Raw genomic sequence first — 21,086 nt, 5'->3', positions numbered from 1 at the left:
GTGGTTGTGACTATATCATCTGGAAATGTATAAGTATCTAAAACAATGTGTACTTGGAAAGTTAATAAAAGCATCGTTTCAATTAATCATCGGCAGATATTTGCACACGTGCGGACATCAAACGCACGCTCCCGGCATTTTGCGTTTATTCGCGGAGCGGTAGGAGTAGAGAGCGCGATGTTTAATTTAGTTCATCGTTCCCGCGGCCAAGTACTTGCGCAAATTCTTACAGGTATAGAGGCAGGTGAGGTTTGATCCCTCCCTCTCTTCTGAGATCGAATTAGCCAAACAAGACAGTCTTTGTTGGCTTTATAGCCAATGTATACTCCGAAGATCGATGTCGAGAAACTCAACAAGTTATCGAGTGTTATAAACATTTAATTATGGTATCTCAATAAAGTAAAAATATAGTGTGAACAAAAACTATACTTTAATTAGAGCCCTGATTCTCGGCCCAGTGCGAAAATATTATTGAGACTAAAGAGAACTGGCAACTACCTCTTATATTCGATACGATAAAACATTTCTAATAGAACAATATTAATTTATATATGTCCAGGTAATATAGATTATGAAAATAAGAATTGAAAAGCGAAATTGGATTGTCATTCGTACTAATATACGTAGACCGAAATTCCATCTCGCGCGCACTGTCGCGGTGAACTTTTTGCATTGGCACGTTGATTGTGTACATTGTTATCGCGATGAAAATTGCACAACGCGCCGTCGCTCCATCGGTTCCAGTAATTTGGGCTCATCAGCTACCACACAAACGCATATTGCGATATACATGTTATGAAACAAATATTTGTGCTCTTATTTCGTGTCCATGTTTGCGTTATATGAATGTATGTGTGTTGGTCTGATATTTTTCGTTGCAATTTTATTATATCGTTATAGAGTATGCAGGTTAGTGTTAAATACCTTCTACTTTTAGATCCGTCTCAAGCGAAATAAGCACTAGTACACCAACAAAAACGTTACAATGAAATATAAATTTTATTTCACATTGTTTCATGATCGCTTTTCGGTTGTCATATATTCCAGTCGGCTAAATTTATTTAGTCGCACGGACATTTTAATATGTCGCAATCGCAAAAAGCGTAACATGTAATTGGTTGCACCGTCGTACATTACAGTGGAAATATTTAGCACGACACAAATAACCTGCTGGCCGTCCCAAATAAACAAGGTAACGTTCACTTACTGTACTTGTATGGGAAGTACTAAACATAAGATTCATTCACGAGTACAATTAGAGTGTTTTTCGTTTGATATATGAGCACAACACAACATAATCTTACGTAATGTTTGTATATGAAAAATGTTATTCTTATATTATAATGGTTCACATAATTATGGTAAAAGAGACGTTCTGTGACATTCATATAAGTAAGCTAACTTCAATTATTAATATTATATATACCTTAAAACCAATTTGAGGAAAGTTAAAAAGGTATATTTCCCAAATTCCCGTCTCCGTTGTTGGCTCATGATAGCGTGTACATATTGATACAGACCACCGTGTACACGTTTGTGTGTTTGTTCAAGATTTCCAAAACGCGTCACGGTAAACAAAATATCATTCGGTTTGCTCGTGACATTCAACAATTTTGTTTTTCTGTTCAAACTATTCATGCTTTTCCATCTAGTTCCAATAATACGGTAAACATATTTTTTATACTAATAAGAATCCTAAATTTAATGTATTTCTAAAATCTTTATTTGTGACAATGGGTATTTATGGTTTAATGCAGGTACTCGCCTCATCACCTTGGTTCTCTTATTTGCTAATCACAACACAAAAAACTAATTAACGCGGTGAAATACTTGACCTATTCACTATGCAGCCTTTTAATAAGTTCGTGCCAATGTCACGCCCGATTGCTTTTGTCAAAGTTGTGTGGTTGATTTATATTTTAATTTATTTTAAACAATCCGGAATCTTACGGATTCGTTAAGTGTTTGAGGCTAACAAAAAAACCGCGATATAAATAATGTCTAGTTGCGTTGCTTTGTCTTATTCAATCCAAATTGCTGAAATTTACATGACAGTTCAGGGGCCTTATTCTCTATCCCGCAGGTTAGTTTGACAGTGCGTAACATGCACGTAACACAACCCATCATGTTTTGTACTATAGAAATTTGGCTTACAGAATACCATTCCACGCACATTTCTCGAAGATAACATGACACGGCCGCGTTACGCGGTTACACTATCATACAGAATAAGGGCCCAGGCACCACTCAAAAACTATCATTTAGACCAATTCATACAATGATTACGGAGTGACGTAGCCGCGTTTCGCAAGGCTCTCGGAGTTAATCTAGTCCAATTTCCTCGCACGCATACAGCGCGGCGGTGCGGCCGAGTGGCGGCAGTGCGTCCGAAAACTCATCGCGCCGAATTAGCAACAATGACTGCAGTCACGGAACTGAGCCGGATCACCCACAATTATACAACATGGTTCGTGTACTCCGGCGTACTTTACTATTCTGACCGTAATTAGGACGAGAATTCGCGTGCGAGCTTTGTGAGCTGTCGGTGGACTACTAGATAAAATCCCTTGTATATTGTTTTTATCTGTAAAATATTAATGAATACGATTTTATTTTTGAATATAGCAGTTCTAATATTATGGCCATAAATAACAGTTAGCGGGTCATAAAATAAAACCCTCCATCGTATTTAACAGTAACGCACGGAGAAAACATAATGAAATTGAATTTCGGCGGCGATGTTTTATTTTTGTACCACGATAGTTTTTACGACTTTCGGCTCAGTTCATATTTTACGTTTCGCAGTTAGTTACACCCAAGTACGATTGTGTATAATAACTCGAGATTACGTTGCGCAAGTGCCAGATGCAACCGAGTGTTTAGGTAAAAGATAGACACGTTCCGCTTCTTCAGTCTGCAAAGCAAAAATGTTCTCCAAGAAAAATCTACTTGAATAGAATAAACTACAATAATAATCACATTTGTTGTGGATATCGCTCTTTCTTGAGCTTATAAAATAGGCGTATTCGAGCTAAAAACAAGAGTATTGGCCTATAAATTAAAGCAACGAGAACTAGACACGTTTATGCTTTATATTTCACAGATAACGTATACGAATGTGATGATATATCAAAATGTTTGAACGCAATATTCTTATATTACGATCAGTGTCGTAAAATACAGTCTGTCGGATGCGATAATATTGCGGAATTTTTACATAGTGCACATATTTTTACTGCTGCTGTATACTTAGTCAAATATATTTACCAAAAATGTACTAAAACTACATATAAAATGTATAGGAGGCGAACTTCTATTTTTACATTTACGTCATGACATTCATACCTAAAGTAGTTATTATTTATATTATATTAAGCGCTCGTTTTTCAAATTTTAAAAGTAAATGCTACTCTTTAATCTTTACTAAATATAAAAATGAGCTGGTTTGTTTGAACGCGCTAGTCTCAGGAATTACAAAACGATTTTTTTTTTTTCAATAATCGCATGCTACATTGTTCCTGAGGACGAAACATAAAAGTCAGCTATCAACTTTGTCTTAACGAAGGGTTATCAGATGCATACGATATCTAGTTTTATGTCTAATTTATTAATTGTCGGGTTTGAAATGGCCCATAGCGTAATAGTACATTAATTTAAAAAATACATGTCCTGAATTATCACCATAACATTAAGGTCTCAAATTGTAAAGTCTCTAATGATCTGTCACTATCCATTCTATTCGGTTGCGAACACATTAGATACGTTGAAATGGCTGATATAAGTATATTGTAGTATAAGCGGCGTGCGGGCGCGTTTCCCTACAACCTGGCTACATAACTCAATTGGCAGGCAATCTCGCGCCGGCGCCGCCGCCCAGTAATTACATACGGGCATCGCGCAGGGCTTCTCCTCACATAAACACGCTTTTCTACTCATTCACACAGGCTACGGCGTTCCCCTTTGCTGATATTAAACAACTCGTCCATAAAAATAAATAAATAAAATAAAATAAGCCTTTATTTCTGAGTAACAATTAATTCTTAAGTATTATAATTTTTAATCGGTATGTTTTTCCTCAGTTTGTCTTTCGACATAGGCCTCCTCTAGTAATTTCCACGTATCCCTATCCCTCGCAACTCTCATCCACAATGGTCCTCCAGTTCCTTTTAAGTCGTCTTCCCAGCGTCTTGATTGTCGACCTTTGCTCCTTTTCCCATCCCTCGGGTACCATTCACTTATTGTTTTTGTCCATTTCCCATTTCTATCTCTTAACATATGACCTGCCCATTTCCATTTCAATTTCTTACATATTTTCCTGCATCTTTAAATTTAGTTAGTTGTTTAATATTTTGTAGTCTTACCCTATCCCGTCTTTTTACTCCAATTACACTTCTCTCTATTCCGTTTTGGCATACATTAATTTTTCTTGTTTGTTTTTCCGTTAATGCCCACGTTTGGCATCCATATGTTAAGCAGGGTAAAATGCACGTGTCATATACTTTCCTTTTCTCTTTTAGTGGCATGTCTTGATTCTTCATGATCTCACTTAGAGACCAATATCTTTTCCAAGTATTAGTTATCCTTCTATCAATTTCCTTTTGCATAGTATCATTTGGTGCTATTAACTGTCCAAGGTAAATATATTCTTCTACATAGTCTATTTGATTCATATTTACTCTTATATTGTAAGCTTGTGAGCCGTTAGTCATAACTTTAGTTTTATCTGTGTTCATTGAAAGTCCTACCTTCTTGCTTTCCTCCGATAATTCTTGAAGCATGTGCTCAAGTCTTTTGGACATTCAGAAAATAGGATCAGGTCGTCTGCAAATCGGAGGTGGTTTAAAGTTTCGCCGTTTATATTAATTCCATAATTATCCCACTCCAGATTTCTAAATACCATCTCTAGGGTTGCCGAAAAGAGTTTGGGTGAGACGGGGTCTCCTTGCCGAACACCTCTCTCTATTGGGAACTCTTCTCCTGTTGTTTCCAACCTTACTCGTGCTTTGCTGTTCGAATATATCTTTTTTAGTATTTGTATATACTTTCCTTGTATTCCCTGTATTTGTAATGCTTCCCAGATAGAATCATGTTCCAATGAGTCAAACGCCTTATTGTAGTCCACGAATCCTAGGTAATATATTTTATTGTATTCTTTATACTTTTGTATAACTTGCCTCAGTACATGTATATGATCTACAGTTGAATATTGACTTCGGAAGCCAGCTTGCTCTCTTGGTTGATTGAAGTCTAGTGTTGGTGTGATCCGTGACAGAATTATTTTTGAAAAAACTTTATAAATGTTTGACATCAGACTGATTGGTCTATAATTACCTATTTCACCTTTATCTCCTTTTTTATGTATCAGTATTACTGTGGAAGTAGTCCAGTCAGTCGGTATACTTTCAGTATCTATAATGTCATTGAATAGGTTTGTTAGTGTAGGAGCAATCGCCGGTACGGTTGTCATTAGTATTTCGTTCGTTATCTGGTCTGTTCCTGGAGTCTTACCTCTTTTTTGGCTATTGATTGCTCGTACTGTTTCACTTAGTAATATTCTTGGTACTTCTGGTAGCTCATTCCCCTTAACAATACTTTGGCAGGTCTTTAACTTGGGTTTGTTGCTCTGGTACAGGTTTTGGTAGTAGTCTGTAGCTATCTTTATTATCTCTTGTCTTTTATTTGTATACTTTCCATCTTGATTCTTAGCTTGTAGCATCCAGTCTTTTTTTATGTTTAATTCCTTTAAAGCCTTTTTTATTCCACCGGTTCTTTCAATGTGTTTTCTCAACGTTTCTTGCCTTCTTATTTTTCTATCTTTCCTTATATTTTCGTTAATCTTTTTGCTGATTGCAGATATTTTAGAGCGGTAATCTTTAGTTTCCTTTCTTTTTATTAGTTTTTTCCTTTGTTCTAGCAACTGATAAGTTTCCTCTGAAATCATCTTATTCTTCTCTATGTTTATTTTTTTAGTTTCTGTTGCTAACAAGTTTATGAATTTGTCATACCTTGCTTGAATTGGTTCTGTAGCTTCTTTATCATTATTTCTTATTATAGCATGTAGGTTAGTTATCAGTTGATCACTGTTGCCTGTGCATACTATACCTGTTTTTCTTTCATGAAATTTCCTTGTATTCTTTATAGGTGTACTTGTTAGCCGTGCGCGAATCATTTTGTGGTCCGAATCAAAATTTAAGTTGTGAATAACCGATACGTCTTTGAAGATCCTGGGCTTGTTGGACATGATGAAGTCAATTTCGTTTTTGTATAGTCCACCTGGCGAATGCCATGTCCATCTTTTTGTTTCTTTTTTCTTATAGAATTTATTGAGAACACGTAATTTATTTTCTAAAACGAAAGTGATCAGTCTATCTCCGTTTTTGCTTCTTTTACCAGATCCGTATTTTCCTACCGTATGTTTTTCATCAATGCTCTTACACGATCCGATCTGCCCATTAAAGTCACCCATTACAATAATATTTTTATGAGCGTTTTGAATCGTTGTTTGTAGGTCTTCGTAAAATTTTTCGATTTCTTTTTCATCTTCTTTTCTGGTTGATTCTATTGGGGAGTATGCTTGTATTATCGTCCATTTTTCGTTTTTATTTAATGGCAGTGCAATGTTTAGAACTGATATTCTCTGCGATATGCCTTTTATTTCTTCGATTCTGTGAGCAAGCCTTTTTTTTATGAGAAAACCAACACCATATAGACCTTGGGTCTCGCCTTTGTAATGTAGGATGTAATTCCCATGATCTTCAATTCCTTCCCCATATCTTCTCATCTCACTGATTCCTATTATATCCCATTTTATGTTTGCTATGGCTAGTTCAAGTTCATGAAGCTTTTCTGGAGTTCTTAGTGTTCTCACATTGAAAGTGGCTATGTTTATGTCTGACGTGGATTTATTAATCATTAGAGGGTCGTGGTCTTCATCCCCCACGAGGACCAGTCGGCTTGGGGGTGTGTATGTGTTTTTGTTTACTTTAATATTTTGATTTGCATTTGGGTTCCGTTTCCGATCGTGTTTGTTTAATTGCTATTGTTTTACCTCTGCTATGATACTTGAGAGGGAGTTAGATCGCCCTCTCATCACGTCAAATGCGTTTATCCTATTATTTTTGGGTCCGTTTATTGCCTGCTGTTTTCTTGGTTGTGTCTCAGCTTGGGGAGAAGTAGAAGTTCCTCGCTTTCTTTTATCATTTGCAGAAGTCTTTTCTTTGATGACGAGTTTATCGTACTTTATATATGCAAATTTTCCTTTTTTCCTTTCTTCTATGAGCTTAGGTTGTAGTGCTTTCCTTTTTCTATAGTTTCCTTTGAATAATCTTCCGTTATATATATTTCTTTAAGTTTCTTCTTGTTTTTCATTATCTCACTTCTTTTCCATCCACTATTCAAGCCTAGAAGCGTAGGTCTTGGTTTCTCACCCTTGTTTGGTTTTCCTATGCGGTAGATTTTATTTACGTCGAATCCTTCTATTGAGATATTTAATTCGGTTAAAAACAGTTTTTTTATCTTTTCAAGTAACTCTGATGTATACTTTTCATCTTCTAATAGTCCATGAATGATTATATTGTTGCTTTTCTTCTCTCTTTCCAGATATTCGACTTTTTTCTCCAAGTTTTCAACTTTAAGTTTTAAATTTTTATTTTCGTCTATGACAGGTTTTAATTTCTCCTCCATTTTTTCCATTATTTTATTACTCAACTCCTCTGATTGTTTTTCCATTTCAATTTTCAGTTTATCGAATAGTAATTGAAATTGACCTTCCATTTTTATTTTTGCGTATAAAGGATATTTTTTTTTTTTTTTTTTTTTGCTGGCAACACTGAGGTGACTAATGTCACTGACTGACAGTTTTATGTGTTGGCACTACTGCTGTATGTAGTCTATATTGTCTATTGATAATAATTCTAACCTCGAAATTTTTATGTATTTTATTCTTCAATTTTCTTCATAAAAACCGAACAATATGTGATAGTTGTTATTGTTAACTTTCTCACTTCACTTATTTCTTCTTTAAATGTGATTCGTTTGTGTTAACTGTCACAAAAATGCATATTTTTTTTGAAAACTTTACGGAGCACCGACACTATAGTGTTTACGTCTCAAAGACCGGAAGCCAAAAGCCAAAAAAAAAAAAAAACAACTCGTCCATATTGCTTGCAAAATTATCGATGTCATTTCTGATAGGAAAATTTCGGGCCATAGTTTCTAATATGAGAAACTTTCATCGATCAAGTTATCTTGGTACGTATTATTGTTTGTGCGAAAAGAAAGCGATAGCATAGATTATGTAATTATCGCAGTATTTCTAGATGTAACAGCAATAATAGGTGGTAAAATGACTGTTTCTAACGTTGTTCACATGCTTTACGACCTTGCGGATCATAAATTCTACAAGTAACGTAATTCTCAGTTTAATTATGTTAGATAAAACACATACACGGGCTGACACTGTCTCTTATCAAAATGTTATGGTTATTTTTGTACGTATTGCCTGTTTGGAATGGAATCCGAGCGACATCAATTTCCTTTATTGCTATCGGAAGCAAATCATCAAATTTCATTTCGATTAATATTCGCCACGTGTGAATCTAACGTGAATTACACGCTCCGATGTATTCCATTTGCGGGCAAACGATGTTACGTAGCAATCGTGTCCTCGCGCGAAATGAACAGGGTCGGCTCATCCCGATTCAAATGTTCGTACAGGGATGTAATCTCTTTTAGTTTCATTATCGCCTGGTGGATTGGTAAAGATAAACATAAATTCATCATGATCCTCATCGATTCCGAATGTTTCGCTCTTTACGACGAGTTTTATGGCTATCGAATGAGGTAATGTTGAATTTATTGTTGTATGAATGTTTTGTTTTCGTTTCGTTATAATGTCTGTATGAGTATGTACAGAAACTGATCTGCTTCAAATATTATTTGTTAGTATTTTCAAACTAGTGCAAACAATTTGAGATGAGAAGATTCAGAAATCAATTTTGAAGGCATTATGTGTTTGCGACCCGTATTCTATAATTTCGATATCGATAAATAGAGGATCTAAAGTACCTATTTGATGCTCATTTTGAGTATAACAAAACCGAGCAGTGCTTTACCACAGATTTATACTCGTAATTAACGACGCACTTCCACTGCTGACCGTTAATCGCTTAAAGTCTCGCATCGCTTCGCCAGCGACGAAAACATGTAAACTATTTTGAATGTCCACCGACGTTTGCCAAACTTTATCCGACGTTACCATAGATAAAGTTGGTAGTGAAGTTCAAACATGGATAACAGATTATTCATTCGTTTGGCAAAACGCCCTTATTCCGACTACTGACTTTGGGCCAACATCCCGCTGTCCGCTGACACCACAAACTGACGTGCTGACATTTTGATCTTTTAGATACGTGCTATAAAAACGAAGTATTTTTTTTTTATGTATGTGTCGTGTGTTTAATATCAGAAACCAGTTCGGTTGACATTCTGTATACGGATGCCTGTTGTACGCATGGCTCGCTTACCGCCTATAGCGACACCGTGGCTCAGCCATGACGCAGATATGTGGGGCGTTTCGAAAGTGCGCCGGCGCCTGCCAAACTTTGATATGCGTTGCCAACATTGTACGTTGCGTCGCACACTTTCACAATACATGTTTCGTTTCGGTCCGCCCCGCTGGTTCTACTGAAAACTAGGTCTGCCGTTTAATCTTTTGATGCTCCTGCGAAGATGCACTCCTCTACACTATATTAATATGCAAATTCCATCGCTTCCACCTGAATGTGTTCGAATGAACGGCTCAGTTTTAGTGCATAAAACAGTCCTTGTTTTTGTAATCAATGAGCAAATTAGACAACGTATTTGTAGGTGTTTTAGATATCTATACTATTATATAAAGAGTTTGTTCGTTTGTTTGAACGCGCTAGTTTCAGGAACTACTGGTTCGAATTGTAAAATTATTTTGGTTTTGGATAACCCTTTTATCCAGGAAGGCTATAAGCTATAATAATCTCTAATACAATCAATGCAATAGAAAAGCAATTTGAAACTTTCTACTACTATTTTAAATTGATCAATAAACCATTGAAACAATAACATTATGAGGATATGGCAATTAATCACTTTGAAAGCATTGTGGTAAATACTATATATTTGCTGGCTCGCAGCGACCTATTTCTACCGCTGACATTATAAAGCTATGAGAGTTTCAATGTGAAAATCTATATAAACCTCAATGCATAAATAACGCGTGACATTTCATTTTAAAGGAAATCGTTAGTTGATTGTAGACGCCGGACGGCCGTTTCCTAGTTTGTATCACGACGTGCACTTAGAAATATGATCAAGTTCAATGTTATTACAGGTAAGCTCGGTTGTTGGGATATGAGATCACTCCGCTCATGGCTGTTAATGGGTTTCAATTCTGGACCTAGAACATTAAATATGTGTTTATATTAATATATAATGCTGAGGAGTTTGTTACAAGTCGCTAATCTCTGGAACTACTAAAACGGTTTTTCATTTTTTTCACTAATAGGAAGCTACATTTCTCCTAAGTGCTGGCTACTTTTTATTCCGGACAAACTTTCGCACGCGGGCGGAGCCACAGGCAAAATAAATCTGATGCGAAATCTAAATATTAAATGAGATATTACTAATAACATTTACTATAAATATATGCTTTAAGCATTTAAAAGGTAAACATTTTACGACATTCATGACACTGTCTTGCTTAATTCGAGAGTCATAAATATAAGAAAGTGTTATAATAAGTAAAACACTAATTACATACAGCGATTGTAAATATACCTCTACGAGCATTGTGTAGGTAAAATAGAGGGACGGCGGCGTCACGACCCGCTCCAAGAGAGATCACGAGCGCAGCTCTCGCGGCATCCGTCGCCATGGCATTTCCACACTCCACTGCACTCGATTGGGTAAATTGCCGTTACTATGACCCAGCAATTCGAATGCCACTGCATAGCAAACTAGCTATGTGAACACACTGTTCATTCATCTTCAAAAATATGTATGTTGTTTTTAGATCGTTGTTATAATTGAAGCGAATTGTAGCATTTTGCTTGAGTTAGAATGTTGACGCAGGAATAATAACCATTTTTAAAGCATGTACAAAGTGTCCTTGAACCCGACGTTTACTATGATTCAGCTATATAATCAACGTGCAAACAAACTGTAAGCTTAAAGGGTTTGTAAAATGATAATGTATTGGTACTATAGCGTGTTTACGTTTAATTATTGCGACGAATATACAAATTACACATTAATTGAAGCTGTAGTCGCGTATCGGAACATCGGTCGGCAATATTCCCTCGGTATTAATGTTAAGCTTTAGTTCGTGTTTAAAAATCGGTAAACATACGGATAATCCGTGCGAAATCGAAATGTGCACACGCTTACGATTGAAATGTGGTTTGAAATATGTTATTTCGAACTTATACATGTAGGGAGTAGTGAAGGGAACTGCGGTGAGGTAACACGCGTGTCATCATAATGTAGGTATGCGTAATTTATGACTAAAGTTATGATCAATTTGTCTCGTATTTTGTCTGCCATGAATCCATTCAGGATGACGAATAGCAGTTCAACTAATGGCTAACCAATAATCGATAGTTACAAAATGGGTGTATAATAAACCTTTAACGTGCAGCGGATATTACTTCTTATTATATTTAAAACGCATGAGATCAGTATATTCGTAGACATTTTTTTTATCCAGCCTCAATAGTTCTGTAAGGTACATAACCTGCCCAATGCTACTATAATAATATGTCAATTATCATACATACAAATATGTTTACCAACACCTTGTTTCATCAACGCGCACGATTCTAATTATCGCATAACGGACCTCAGACATAGATATAACGGAAGGTAATACAGCGCAAGTGTGGCTCAGTGACGCACTTGTAGGAGGTAAACAACGGGTTTATTACTCGGACGAGACGTTTTGTATCGCCTAGCGGCTGAGACTGATGTGTTTTGAACCAAATTGTCCGATGGACGTGTTACGCACTTGCTCTAATTTTAGTTTTGGCCACGGCAATATCTGGAATTCTGCGTGAATTGGTCGCCGAAACGTAATGAAGTGTTTCGTGTGTGAGATATAATCGTTAATTGGAATGTTCGATAAATAGTGACGTTTCTTTTGTCTATGAAGTGAGTTTGTACAGAGAAAGCTACAAGAAGTGTAGATGAAAGCGTCGAGCCCCGGCGTGTGTCTGGTGTAAAGTGACCTGTCTGTACGTAGCCATTCGATAACACGTGACCCGATATCGTTACATAAGTGTCTATTTTTTAGTGCGCTATCAGTCGTGTGCCCACATTAATTGATAACGTAGTTGATAATAACGGCAAGCACAATAACACGCTTGGCGGCTACCGGTGCTTGTTTATGTAAATCGAATGGCGTTTATATGTGTTTCACCTAAAAATGTTAATAATATCATCGGTGTTGAGTGGAACGAGGGGATATACTTGTATGTTGGTATGTAATATTACAATTGTTTAGAGTGTATTGCGTTTTAGTGTGCGTAGTGATTCGCATGTGGTTAATTACGATAATGATGACGTTATGACAAATTGCATCGCCGTGTTCGAGTCTTTCTGGTTGTTAGGTAATATCTCGTGCTATATTCCTTCATGCGTATAAGAAGATGGTTGACGGGTATTTGATTACCAGCAAACTCACTTGCCAGTTCGAGCGCAGCGTCGGACGTCCAACCACGAGGTGGACAGATGACTTTATAAAAATTGCAGGAGGTTTGTGGATGCGGGCCACTTCCAATAGGTCGATCTGGAAATCTGGGGGAGGCCTATGTTCAGAAATGGACATCCTGCGGCTGATCATGATGATACTTACTTGAACTTATTTGACATGGAAGATCAATAATTCGGGTGATCCAGTATCAGGATGAATGGTGTAAGACGCTTACATAAAGTATTTCCCGATATGGGAATTGAACCCAGAAGCATCCCACAAGACTAAAATTATACCTATAAACATTTTAGTCCGTCACTAAATAGATTTTAACACAATATAATAGCAATACATTAACAATTCTCAACGTTTCAACAGAAACATTGCGCCAATCAAAACAATAACAACATCAAACAAACCAGATCTAAATGCCCATGTAGCTAACAATGGTGTGTCTCTACAGCGAGAGGGACCGGCGAAGGCGACGTTGAGGTCGACCGATAGCCTGTAAGGGGCCGCGCACACTGACAACTCCAGCGCAATAAGTTTGCACGTATTTATATGAATGTTAAATGTATATCAGTTTGGTGTAGATCAATTGTTTATATTAAAAGCATCAGTAAATAGAACAATGACAGTGTCCGGTGCATGTATTAAAAGGTTTTTTATGTTAGAGAACGTAATACCGACTTAACTTACCGAGTCACTCAATATCATTGTGTCGTGTAGTCATCCATTTTATAAGAGATTATTTTTGGGTAGATAATTAATTACAATGAAAAGTATTTGTTGATAAAAATATCTTATTTTTTATAAGCTTTTAACATTCGATTAGAATATCTATTCAAATTTTATATCAATCAAAAATGAAGTATCAAAGGCGTATAATATAATGAAGTATGCGTAGAGCCTAATGGTCGGCTTTCTCACAACGGTTCGTCAGATAAAAAACTTGTTAGTGCGGTCGCGGCGTGTCGCAAGAAACCAGCGTCGATTGCTATTGAAAAACATGATTGTGTTGCGGTCGCTAGCTTTTACCCACGTCTGCGTGCGTGCGCCCGGCGGCATACGTGGAACATTCGTTAAAAATATTAAAACAAACTACTAGATAAGTGATGTGTAAATTGTAATGAAAAGTCATATCGATATATATGTACTACGTACTAGATTTGGCGTTCCGAACATTTACCGTGTTCAACTGAATTGAACTGTCATCCATTCAAACTGATTTTAGTATGGTGTCGAAATTGATGCTTGTGGTTGTGTACGGAGTGGCGCTCATAATATAAAAACGCGAGTCTAAGTGTAAACCTTGATTTGAATAAAAATATTAGTCAAATAATTAAAATTATTTTATTTTCAAGTGAATAAATAGGTTATAACAGTGACGTTTTGGTGGCCATTTTAGTTCAGATTTTGAACAAATAGTTTATATGGATGTTCGTGTCTATAGAATATACGTCAATGTGTCGAAGCCTGTAATTTGAACATCGTAGTCTATTCTATTTAGGTTTGTTGGTAGCAATTGGATTAGCGGACCCGAAGACAGGCTTTTAACGCGTGGTTCAGAAGCCTAAAATCGATATTACAATATGTTTATCGTTTAGGTTATGCCATAATCTGATTCTCACGATAGTCTTGACTCTTGACGTATTTTGTTTTTGGACGCCACAATCAGTGTTTACGCAGATGTTTCGACGTTGCGAACATCGTATGTGTATTGTCCACGTTCTTGTAATATTGCACACATATACGACTAAATAGTGCCGTTCGATTTAATTTTCTATGCAATACACGCGTTTAAATAATTGTTTGTTTAAATTTTAGTTAAAAACTGTACCATCGAGGTCCTTTTTAATGTCTGAAACTAATTAAATGTAACCTTTTACATTAAAAGTTCGTGACACGCTCGCATGCCGCTGAATTATTAATTTACAATGCGTGAGTAATCAGTGTCTAGTACGGTATTCGTCATCTGTATCCTTGACCAAAGCGTTTAGAACGAAAATAGATTGAATAGAAAATAACATGTTTACTAATCGGAAGTTGTCGTTCGTAGACAGTACGTATATTTTTGATTTATTGCTCAGTGTTCAGACTTGAGATATGTATCACGTCCATCTCCAGAGTTCCACTCAGCCCGCACGTGTCTAAATTCTCATGTCTAGATTTTTTCTATCGCTCTAATGACGCACAAACGCACTCACAAGCGATCTATGTTTGAACAATTTGTTTAAACGGCCCCGAGGTCGATATCATAAACAAGGCATAAGAACCCGAAGCGACGTTATCAAGGCTTTAAACACTATCGCGTTATGTAAAGCCTCTGTCCAAAACTATCTTTGACCCTATATCGCGTTAGTTTGCCAGCACAGGAAAGACGTGGAGATGTTTTGTATTCGTTTTTGTATTAAAATGTTAGCGGTTCAGTTCGAAATACGAAATTAATTGAAAGCCAAGGTTTCATGGTCTGATTAGACCTATTCTATGTAGTAAAGGTTGTGTACGTTGATTGTGTATCTATTATGAGTATATGATAATAGTAAACGCGGTGTTAAAAATGTTTATTAATTTGGTATTGTAATGTTTATAAAATAGAGCGCATAATATGATAACCTTGAGTGCGTAAATGGTGCTATATATTTGTTTTAATTAGTTATATCCTTCTAATTTGATATTTAATTAAAGCATACAAAGTATTCGCCGTAACACGACATCTATAGAATGGATTAGTATTTCGGTACATGTTTTGCCTTAAGGCTTGTTATCTAGATCTCATAAATGTAATTAATATAGACGTTTAAAATATAGCTTTCCAGTAAATTACCACTATAAAAGTAAACAATACTTCACTTTGATTATTTTTGTAGAATACTAATTTATATTTCCAGACATTAACATATCGATCATCCACGTGTACGTAACAATTACTACGAAACGTTTTAAAACGGTTCAAGGATGCGACCTGTAATCGATGATGTATGGCATCCAGATATTCTTGTTGAAAGTATAAAAACAGCTATTTTTACCGATGCCATAAACAATAGATCGAAACAGTCGATAGCAGACAGCAGGACGGCGGAATAATTGCGTCATGTGTTAACTGTTGCACTTTGTACCGATTGCCGAAGATTTTTGTGGTTTGGAATCTACTATCTTCTAGAGCAGTAGTCGATGACCCCATATTAGTAAACGACAAAATGCGTACCCCTAAGATTACAGTGGTATTTGAAGTTAAATTATGAAAAGCTATTGTAAGATGAACAGAATATAATTCAGAATTATGATGATGATATAGTAGAAGTCGCATTTACTAATATATTTATTGCTGTGATTATTGTAATGTAATTTTAATGATGATATGTAGTGCGACCTCGCGACACTGTTGCGTATTCTGTCTAATATTACGTCGTTTCCGCTTCCCGGACACAATATATCCTTAGATGCAATTATGTATTATGATGTGTTATATTACCTTTCTAATTTTACTTTATAAAACAAAATAAACTAGTCTACCGAACTTGTTAAATCCACCTATTTCACTATTAATAATTTAAGTACTATTTGTTACAGTATTTGTTAATAATTATTATAATTAGAACCGATGCTAAACTAGAATTATTACCTACGTTTTAAATTTTAATGGCACTGTTCGCAACCCTCAACATTATGCGCAGTCAATTTGTCTGGACACGCAGTTAAGACGGAAGCTAAGCTCCCTTCAACGTACGAACACGACACTACGAGTAATCTAATCGACCACAATTCAAATGTAATTCTCTCGTAGATGCGTTTATAATGAACCAAATCCGCAATCCGCTAGCGTTCAATTCATTTCCGAGGACGAAGAATGTTAATTAAAAGTCGGCAGACGCGTTGTGGTGTTTTGTCGCGCGATAGAATATCCCTTGGCTCGTCTAAAATTCATTCTGCGTCAAACTAATTAAATCCGCTATCGGTCGGTTAGATCATGCCGCACTCGGCTGTGAGCCGAGCGTGAAGTGGACTCTACGGAAACCCAGGCCACGGCTATATTGAGCGCTTGTGTTAGAAAAAGCGGGGAAATCTTGATGATCTTTCGGCTGAAACACGGGCTGTCCGTGATTGGATTGACGTCATGTAGTCAGCGTTACTAAAAACGATAACTTTTGTGTTTAAGTTACACCAATATAATGTCTACAGGGCTTGCAGGGGTCGTATGGCGTACACGAAACAAAATTACATTCGTATCACTAGAACTTTAGCTTATCTCGTTCTCGGCTGCGTCTTACTCGTAAGTCGTACTGTTCTCCCAAGGTTTACAGTTGCCAATAAAACTACGCATCGCTAAACAGCCAAATATCTGTCGCGTTATAGTCGTGGGCAAAATACAGCTCAAAATGTTAGTTTTTCTAGCCTCGGCCTGCGTTATACAATTACATTAACGCTTGGAAGGCCATCGTATCTAAGCGACAAACATATCAAAAATGTATTTGTATACATATTTGAAATGTCCAATTTCTGCGTCGTTTGATCAGGGTTTCGTAGCTCTGAAACCGTTTTTATATTTTTATACAGCAAATAGTTTGTTTTTTTTTATAATCAAAACTTTATGTCACTCTACTGAAATATTAGTTATTGGCGTTTGGATATGATAACCTTTGAAGCGCCAACATAAATATAAAAAAATATAGCAAACACTTTTTAAATTTTAAATCCTTTTACAATGCCCATGAAAATGTTATGCATCAAGTAAGCTATTTATTATACAGCTGTGGAAACCAGGGGCTATCTGTATTTTACTTATTTTGGAACACCATTGTTGGGCTATCTAACTTTTATATTTGTGCTTATTATATAACGTATATTCACTCATCCCTCCAGTGGCAGTAGCGCAAACACGTTTATACCCCGAAATAAAAAAATATTTAACGTGGTGCATAGCAAAGGAACACGTGTTTAGACTGTGGCATTTAAAATTCGGTTGCTTATTAAAGTTGAAAAAGGTACGTTGCAAGGAGATTCTTTGGCTGTACGGATGAATAGCAAACATTCTGTCACATAATTGCTATAATACTGCTGATGAATATGGAATATAGCGTAATATAATTGGATCAGGGACTCCTTTTTGGGGATGACCTTGGTTAACCTCAATTTGACCGCCGGGATGATGTAAATATTGCACGAGAGACATTGACGGTAACAATGTACTGCTCCTTTTGATAATGGTTACTGATTTGACCTATTACACAATAAACTATTATACACGCATTACATCATTCTAATGTATTTTGTGCGGTATTGCGATAAATAATTATAAATTAATCTGCAAATGCCAATTAGATTTTTTTATTCACTATGTGATCATATTTCTTAATATATTATAGCATTGGGAAATCCATTCCATTACGTAGTTATTTAACGAGACAGCAATGTGAATTTTTTGTTTTTCACTACAACATTAGTTCATATTTATAATAAAATTGCATAAGATGTAATAACGCAAATGACATGCAATCAAAATAAACTACAAGATGTTAAAATGCGAATTACATAATGTTTGCTCGTAAAAGCTTTATGGCTGTGCTTGTTAAGGCGCTGACGTCACGCTCTCGGGGGCTTTCCTTGCTGAGTCACGGGCGCTAGTCGCTCGCGGAGCGCTCAGCGCGCCCGACTGACGCTCTGACTCAGAGCTGACCAATGTCGCAGGTTCCTCATTATGTCTCCGAATATGTCTAATAAGCTTTGAGAAAATATTACGTCTATTCGAAGAACTGTTTTTGTTTGAAGTGGTTTGAACTCGGTTTTTTTTTTGGAAATTATGATTTATTAAAATACAGATAGGTACAGATTTTTTTATGGAACTTCCCATTGTAATATAATTCGTAATTTTATCTGACATGGCTCACATGATTATACTGATTCCGTATAAATTATTCGAAATCTATTATCTGAATCATTAGCGTGATAAAAGCAATTTACGTAGTCGTCGCGACTTATTCTTAGACTTGATTTTTACAGAGAGATTTGGGTTTGAAGTTTGTTTATAGTTTATACATTTACCGAAGCTTTAAACCGCTCAGCAGCCCACACGTTTGACGCAACAAACATCCAAACAACGATGTGATTCACTGTACCTGTGCGGTACAAATTTATCCTTGTAAAGTCCGACGTCCATTTTTGGATGGCCGCCCTTAAAACATGACTAATACGACCTATGGCCGCCGTGCACCGAAATAACACATAGGAAGGGAGAATGCGCAATGATGTTGTATTTCGATATAGTGCCGGTAATGTGCATACGTTAAATGTGGTCAAAGTTCGCGGATAAATATGTTGTATATGCGGATTGGAAACGTGTTGCAGTGAATAGATATTGTGATTTTTACGGTCGATTATACTATGTTCTTTTTCAATTTATTAAGGACATCAAATTTGTCTCAGGATATAATATTAACAAATAACAGTATTTGCAATATCGATGTAGCGAGTCACAATAGTCTTTAATAGGGTATTTTCTTATGTTTGATTTTGTAAATTATTCTGTCTGTGAAAGTAAATAGTATGAATATGAAGCCTGTCTGTAAAAATTGCATTAAAATTAGTTAAGAAATGAGACAGTAATTCATATTTAAAATAGCAGGAGTGAGCGCGTATTGGGGTAATCGCTCTTTCTTGTTCTTTCGCACGCATCGTAATTCCCGATGACGTCACGTGCGCGTACTGCGTCATTCTCTTTCCTTGACAGTTACCCTTTCTACCGAACTTCGTGGCTTATAATTTAAATTTACCATATTTCCATAAATTTTTAAGGGTGTCAATTTTTATGAGGTAAATATTTGTTTAAACATAAATAATAAAAATGAGTCAATTATCCTATTGAGATTGATACTTAGTATTTACTAAACAAGATTTTTCGTCAATGATCCTAATTTTTTTCTATCACTTACTCGATATTGCAGTATTCACATCGATATGTATAACACCAGTTGTTATATAAACTCCATCGCAGTATACCGTATTGAGAGTTTTCATTGCAAGTGGGTCGTCTGTTTATCCTTGTGAACAATGGGGCGCGGGAGGTGGTCGTGCTGCCGTTGACGGGCGTTGCGTATGCTACCGACAGAATTCATACCGCCTGCCTATCTCTCGTGGAACGCGGTATTGTGCTGTTGTTTGTGACAGGTGTATTGTTTTCACGGTCACCTGTTGAATTGATGATGATGTATTTCAAATCAGTGGTAATTAATCAATGATATTGTTTAAATATGATAAAATTGTTTGTGTTTTCGATTTTAAATTTCCGCATATAAGTACATTAAATTGGTTGGTATTGAAGTGAGAGAATTTTAGATAATAAATAGACGCATATTGTTATTATATGAGGGATATTTCATTGCAACGGTGTATGCAAACTGTGTATTTTATGCATCGATGCGACGACACGCACTTCCTAGATGTATTCTGCGCGCATATTTGTATGTAAAATGATTCAATTTCGACAGCATTTTGTTTATTGCGCGTCAGAAGCGCGTTTTCAGACCCATGAAAAATGTCACGTGCGTGGGCCTAACACATGTAATGTAAACTTTAAATATTCACTAAACAAAACATCAATATATAGAATGCATCCCATCTCATCACACAAGTTTCCACTCCTATTCATCCATAGGATATTACTTTGTAAGCAAACGTTTACGATTTCCGTGTTTCTAAACCACCAACCGAGTTGCCAGTTGCCGGTTTGTCGACGACTTGTACATACGATTGTAAACTACAACTGTGGTTGTTATTTCCGCACTCTCTGAGGGTTTCACGTCTCGCGTGTTTGTTGTTTAGATTTCAAACCTATATTCAGGTAATAAAGTAGCGAATGATGTAACAGAAACTTTTTTATCTATGTTGTATTTTAAGATATTTAAAGATTGATGATACGTTGTAAATAGATATTTTTTTGACATCTAGATAAATAATTACTTTTAATGAACATAAAAATATTCAGAAATCATATTTGTCATCCATACACAAACAAGCAAACAATGTTATGCTGTACAATTAAATATACATCAGTCATCCAGGAAACGTTCTCGGAATGATTAGTAAGTTTCGTGAACTGTGAAACTTATTTCATTCTATCAACCTATTTACCTAAGTCATAAGACTACTGAAGTTGCGATGGCGGAACCGCAAATTGTGTTCTGCCGTCTCACTAATTTAACTTTTGTTTTCGTATCTTTAAGAAAGTAGTTGCCTGGTTGAAAACTAAAAGCGTACGAAAATATCAAACTGTAACTTTATAAAACACGGTAAATGAGAAAGTTTAGATTGTTGTTGAAGTACGTCGTAAAGGTTTTATGCATTTGGTTGTAATTTATACCTGTTTGAAAGA

The 21,086-nt window shown here is 36.1% G+C and overlaps 1 protein-coding gene and 1 non-coding gene across 8 annotated transcripts in view; one reads left to right on the top strand and one right to left on the bottom strand.

Annotated features, from left to right (window-relative positions):
- Positions 1-21,086, top strand: part of LOC115439717 (homeodomain-interacting protein kinase 2) — a 137,668-nt gene that overhangs the window by 73,240 nt on the left and 43,342 nt on the right. Inside the window, exon 1 of one of the 7 annotated variants that reach the window (XM_037447606.1) lies at positions 12,391-12,505. The exons of the other annotated variants lie outside the window; for them this stretch is intronic. Within the exon in view, the coding sequence (XP_037303503.1) occupies positions 12,452-12,505 (54 nt within the window). The 5' untranslated portion in view covers positions 12,391-12,451. Of the gene's footprint in view, positions 1-12,390; positions 12,506-21,086 lie in introns of those variants that run through there. 7 annotated transcript variants of the gene reach the window in all.
- LOC115443735 lies at positions 4,317-9,109 on the bottom strand. The gene has a single exon (XR_005114074.1). It is a non-coding gene; the product is annotated as an uncharacterized LOC115443735 (transcript).

The sequence above is a fragment of the Manduca sexta genome, chromosome 7, assembly GCF_014839805.1.
Source record: "Manduca sexta isolate Smith_Timp_Sample1 chromosome 7, JHU_Msex_v1.0, whole genome shotgun sequence".
NCBI lineage: Eukaryota > Metazoa > Arthropoda > Insecta > Lepidoptera > Sphingidae > Manduca > Manduca sexta.
This window is presented reverse-complemented; position numbering and strand designations above follow the sequence as displayed.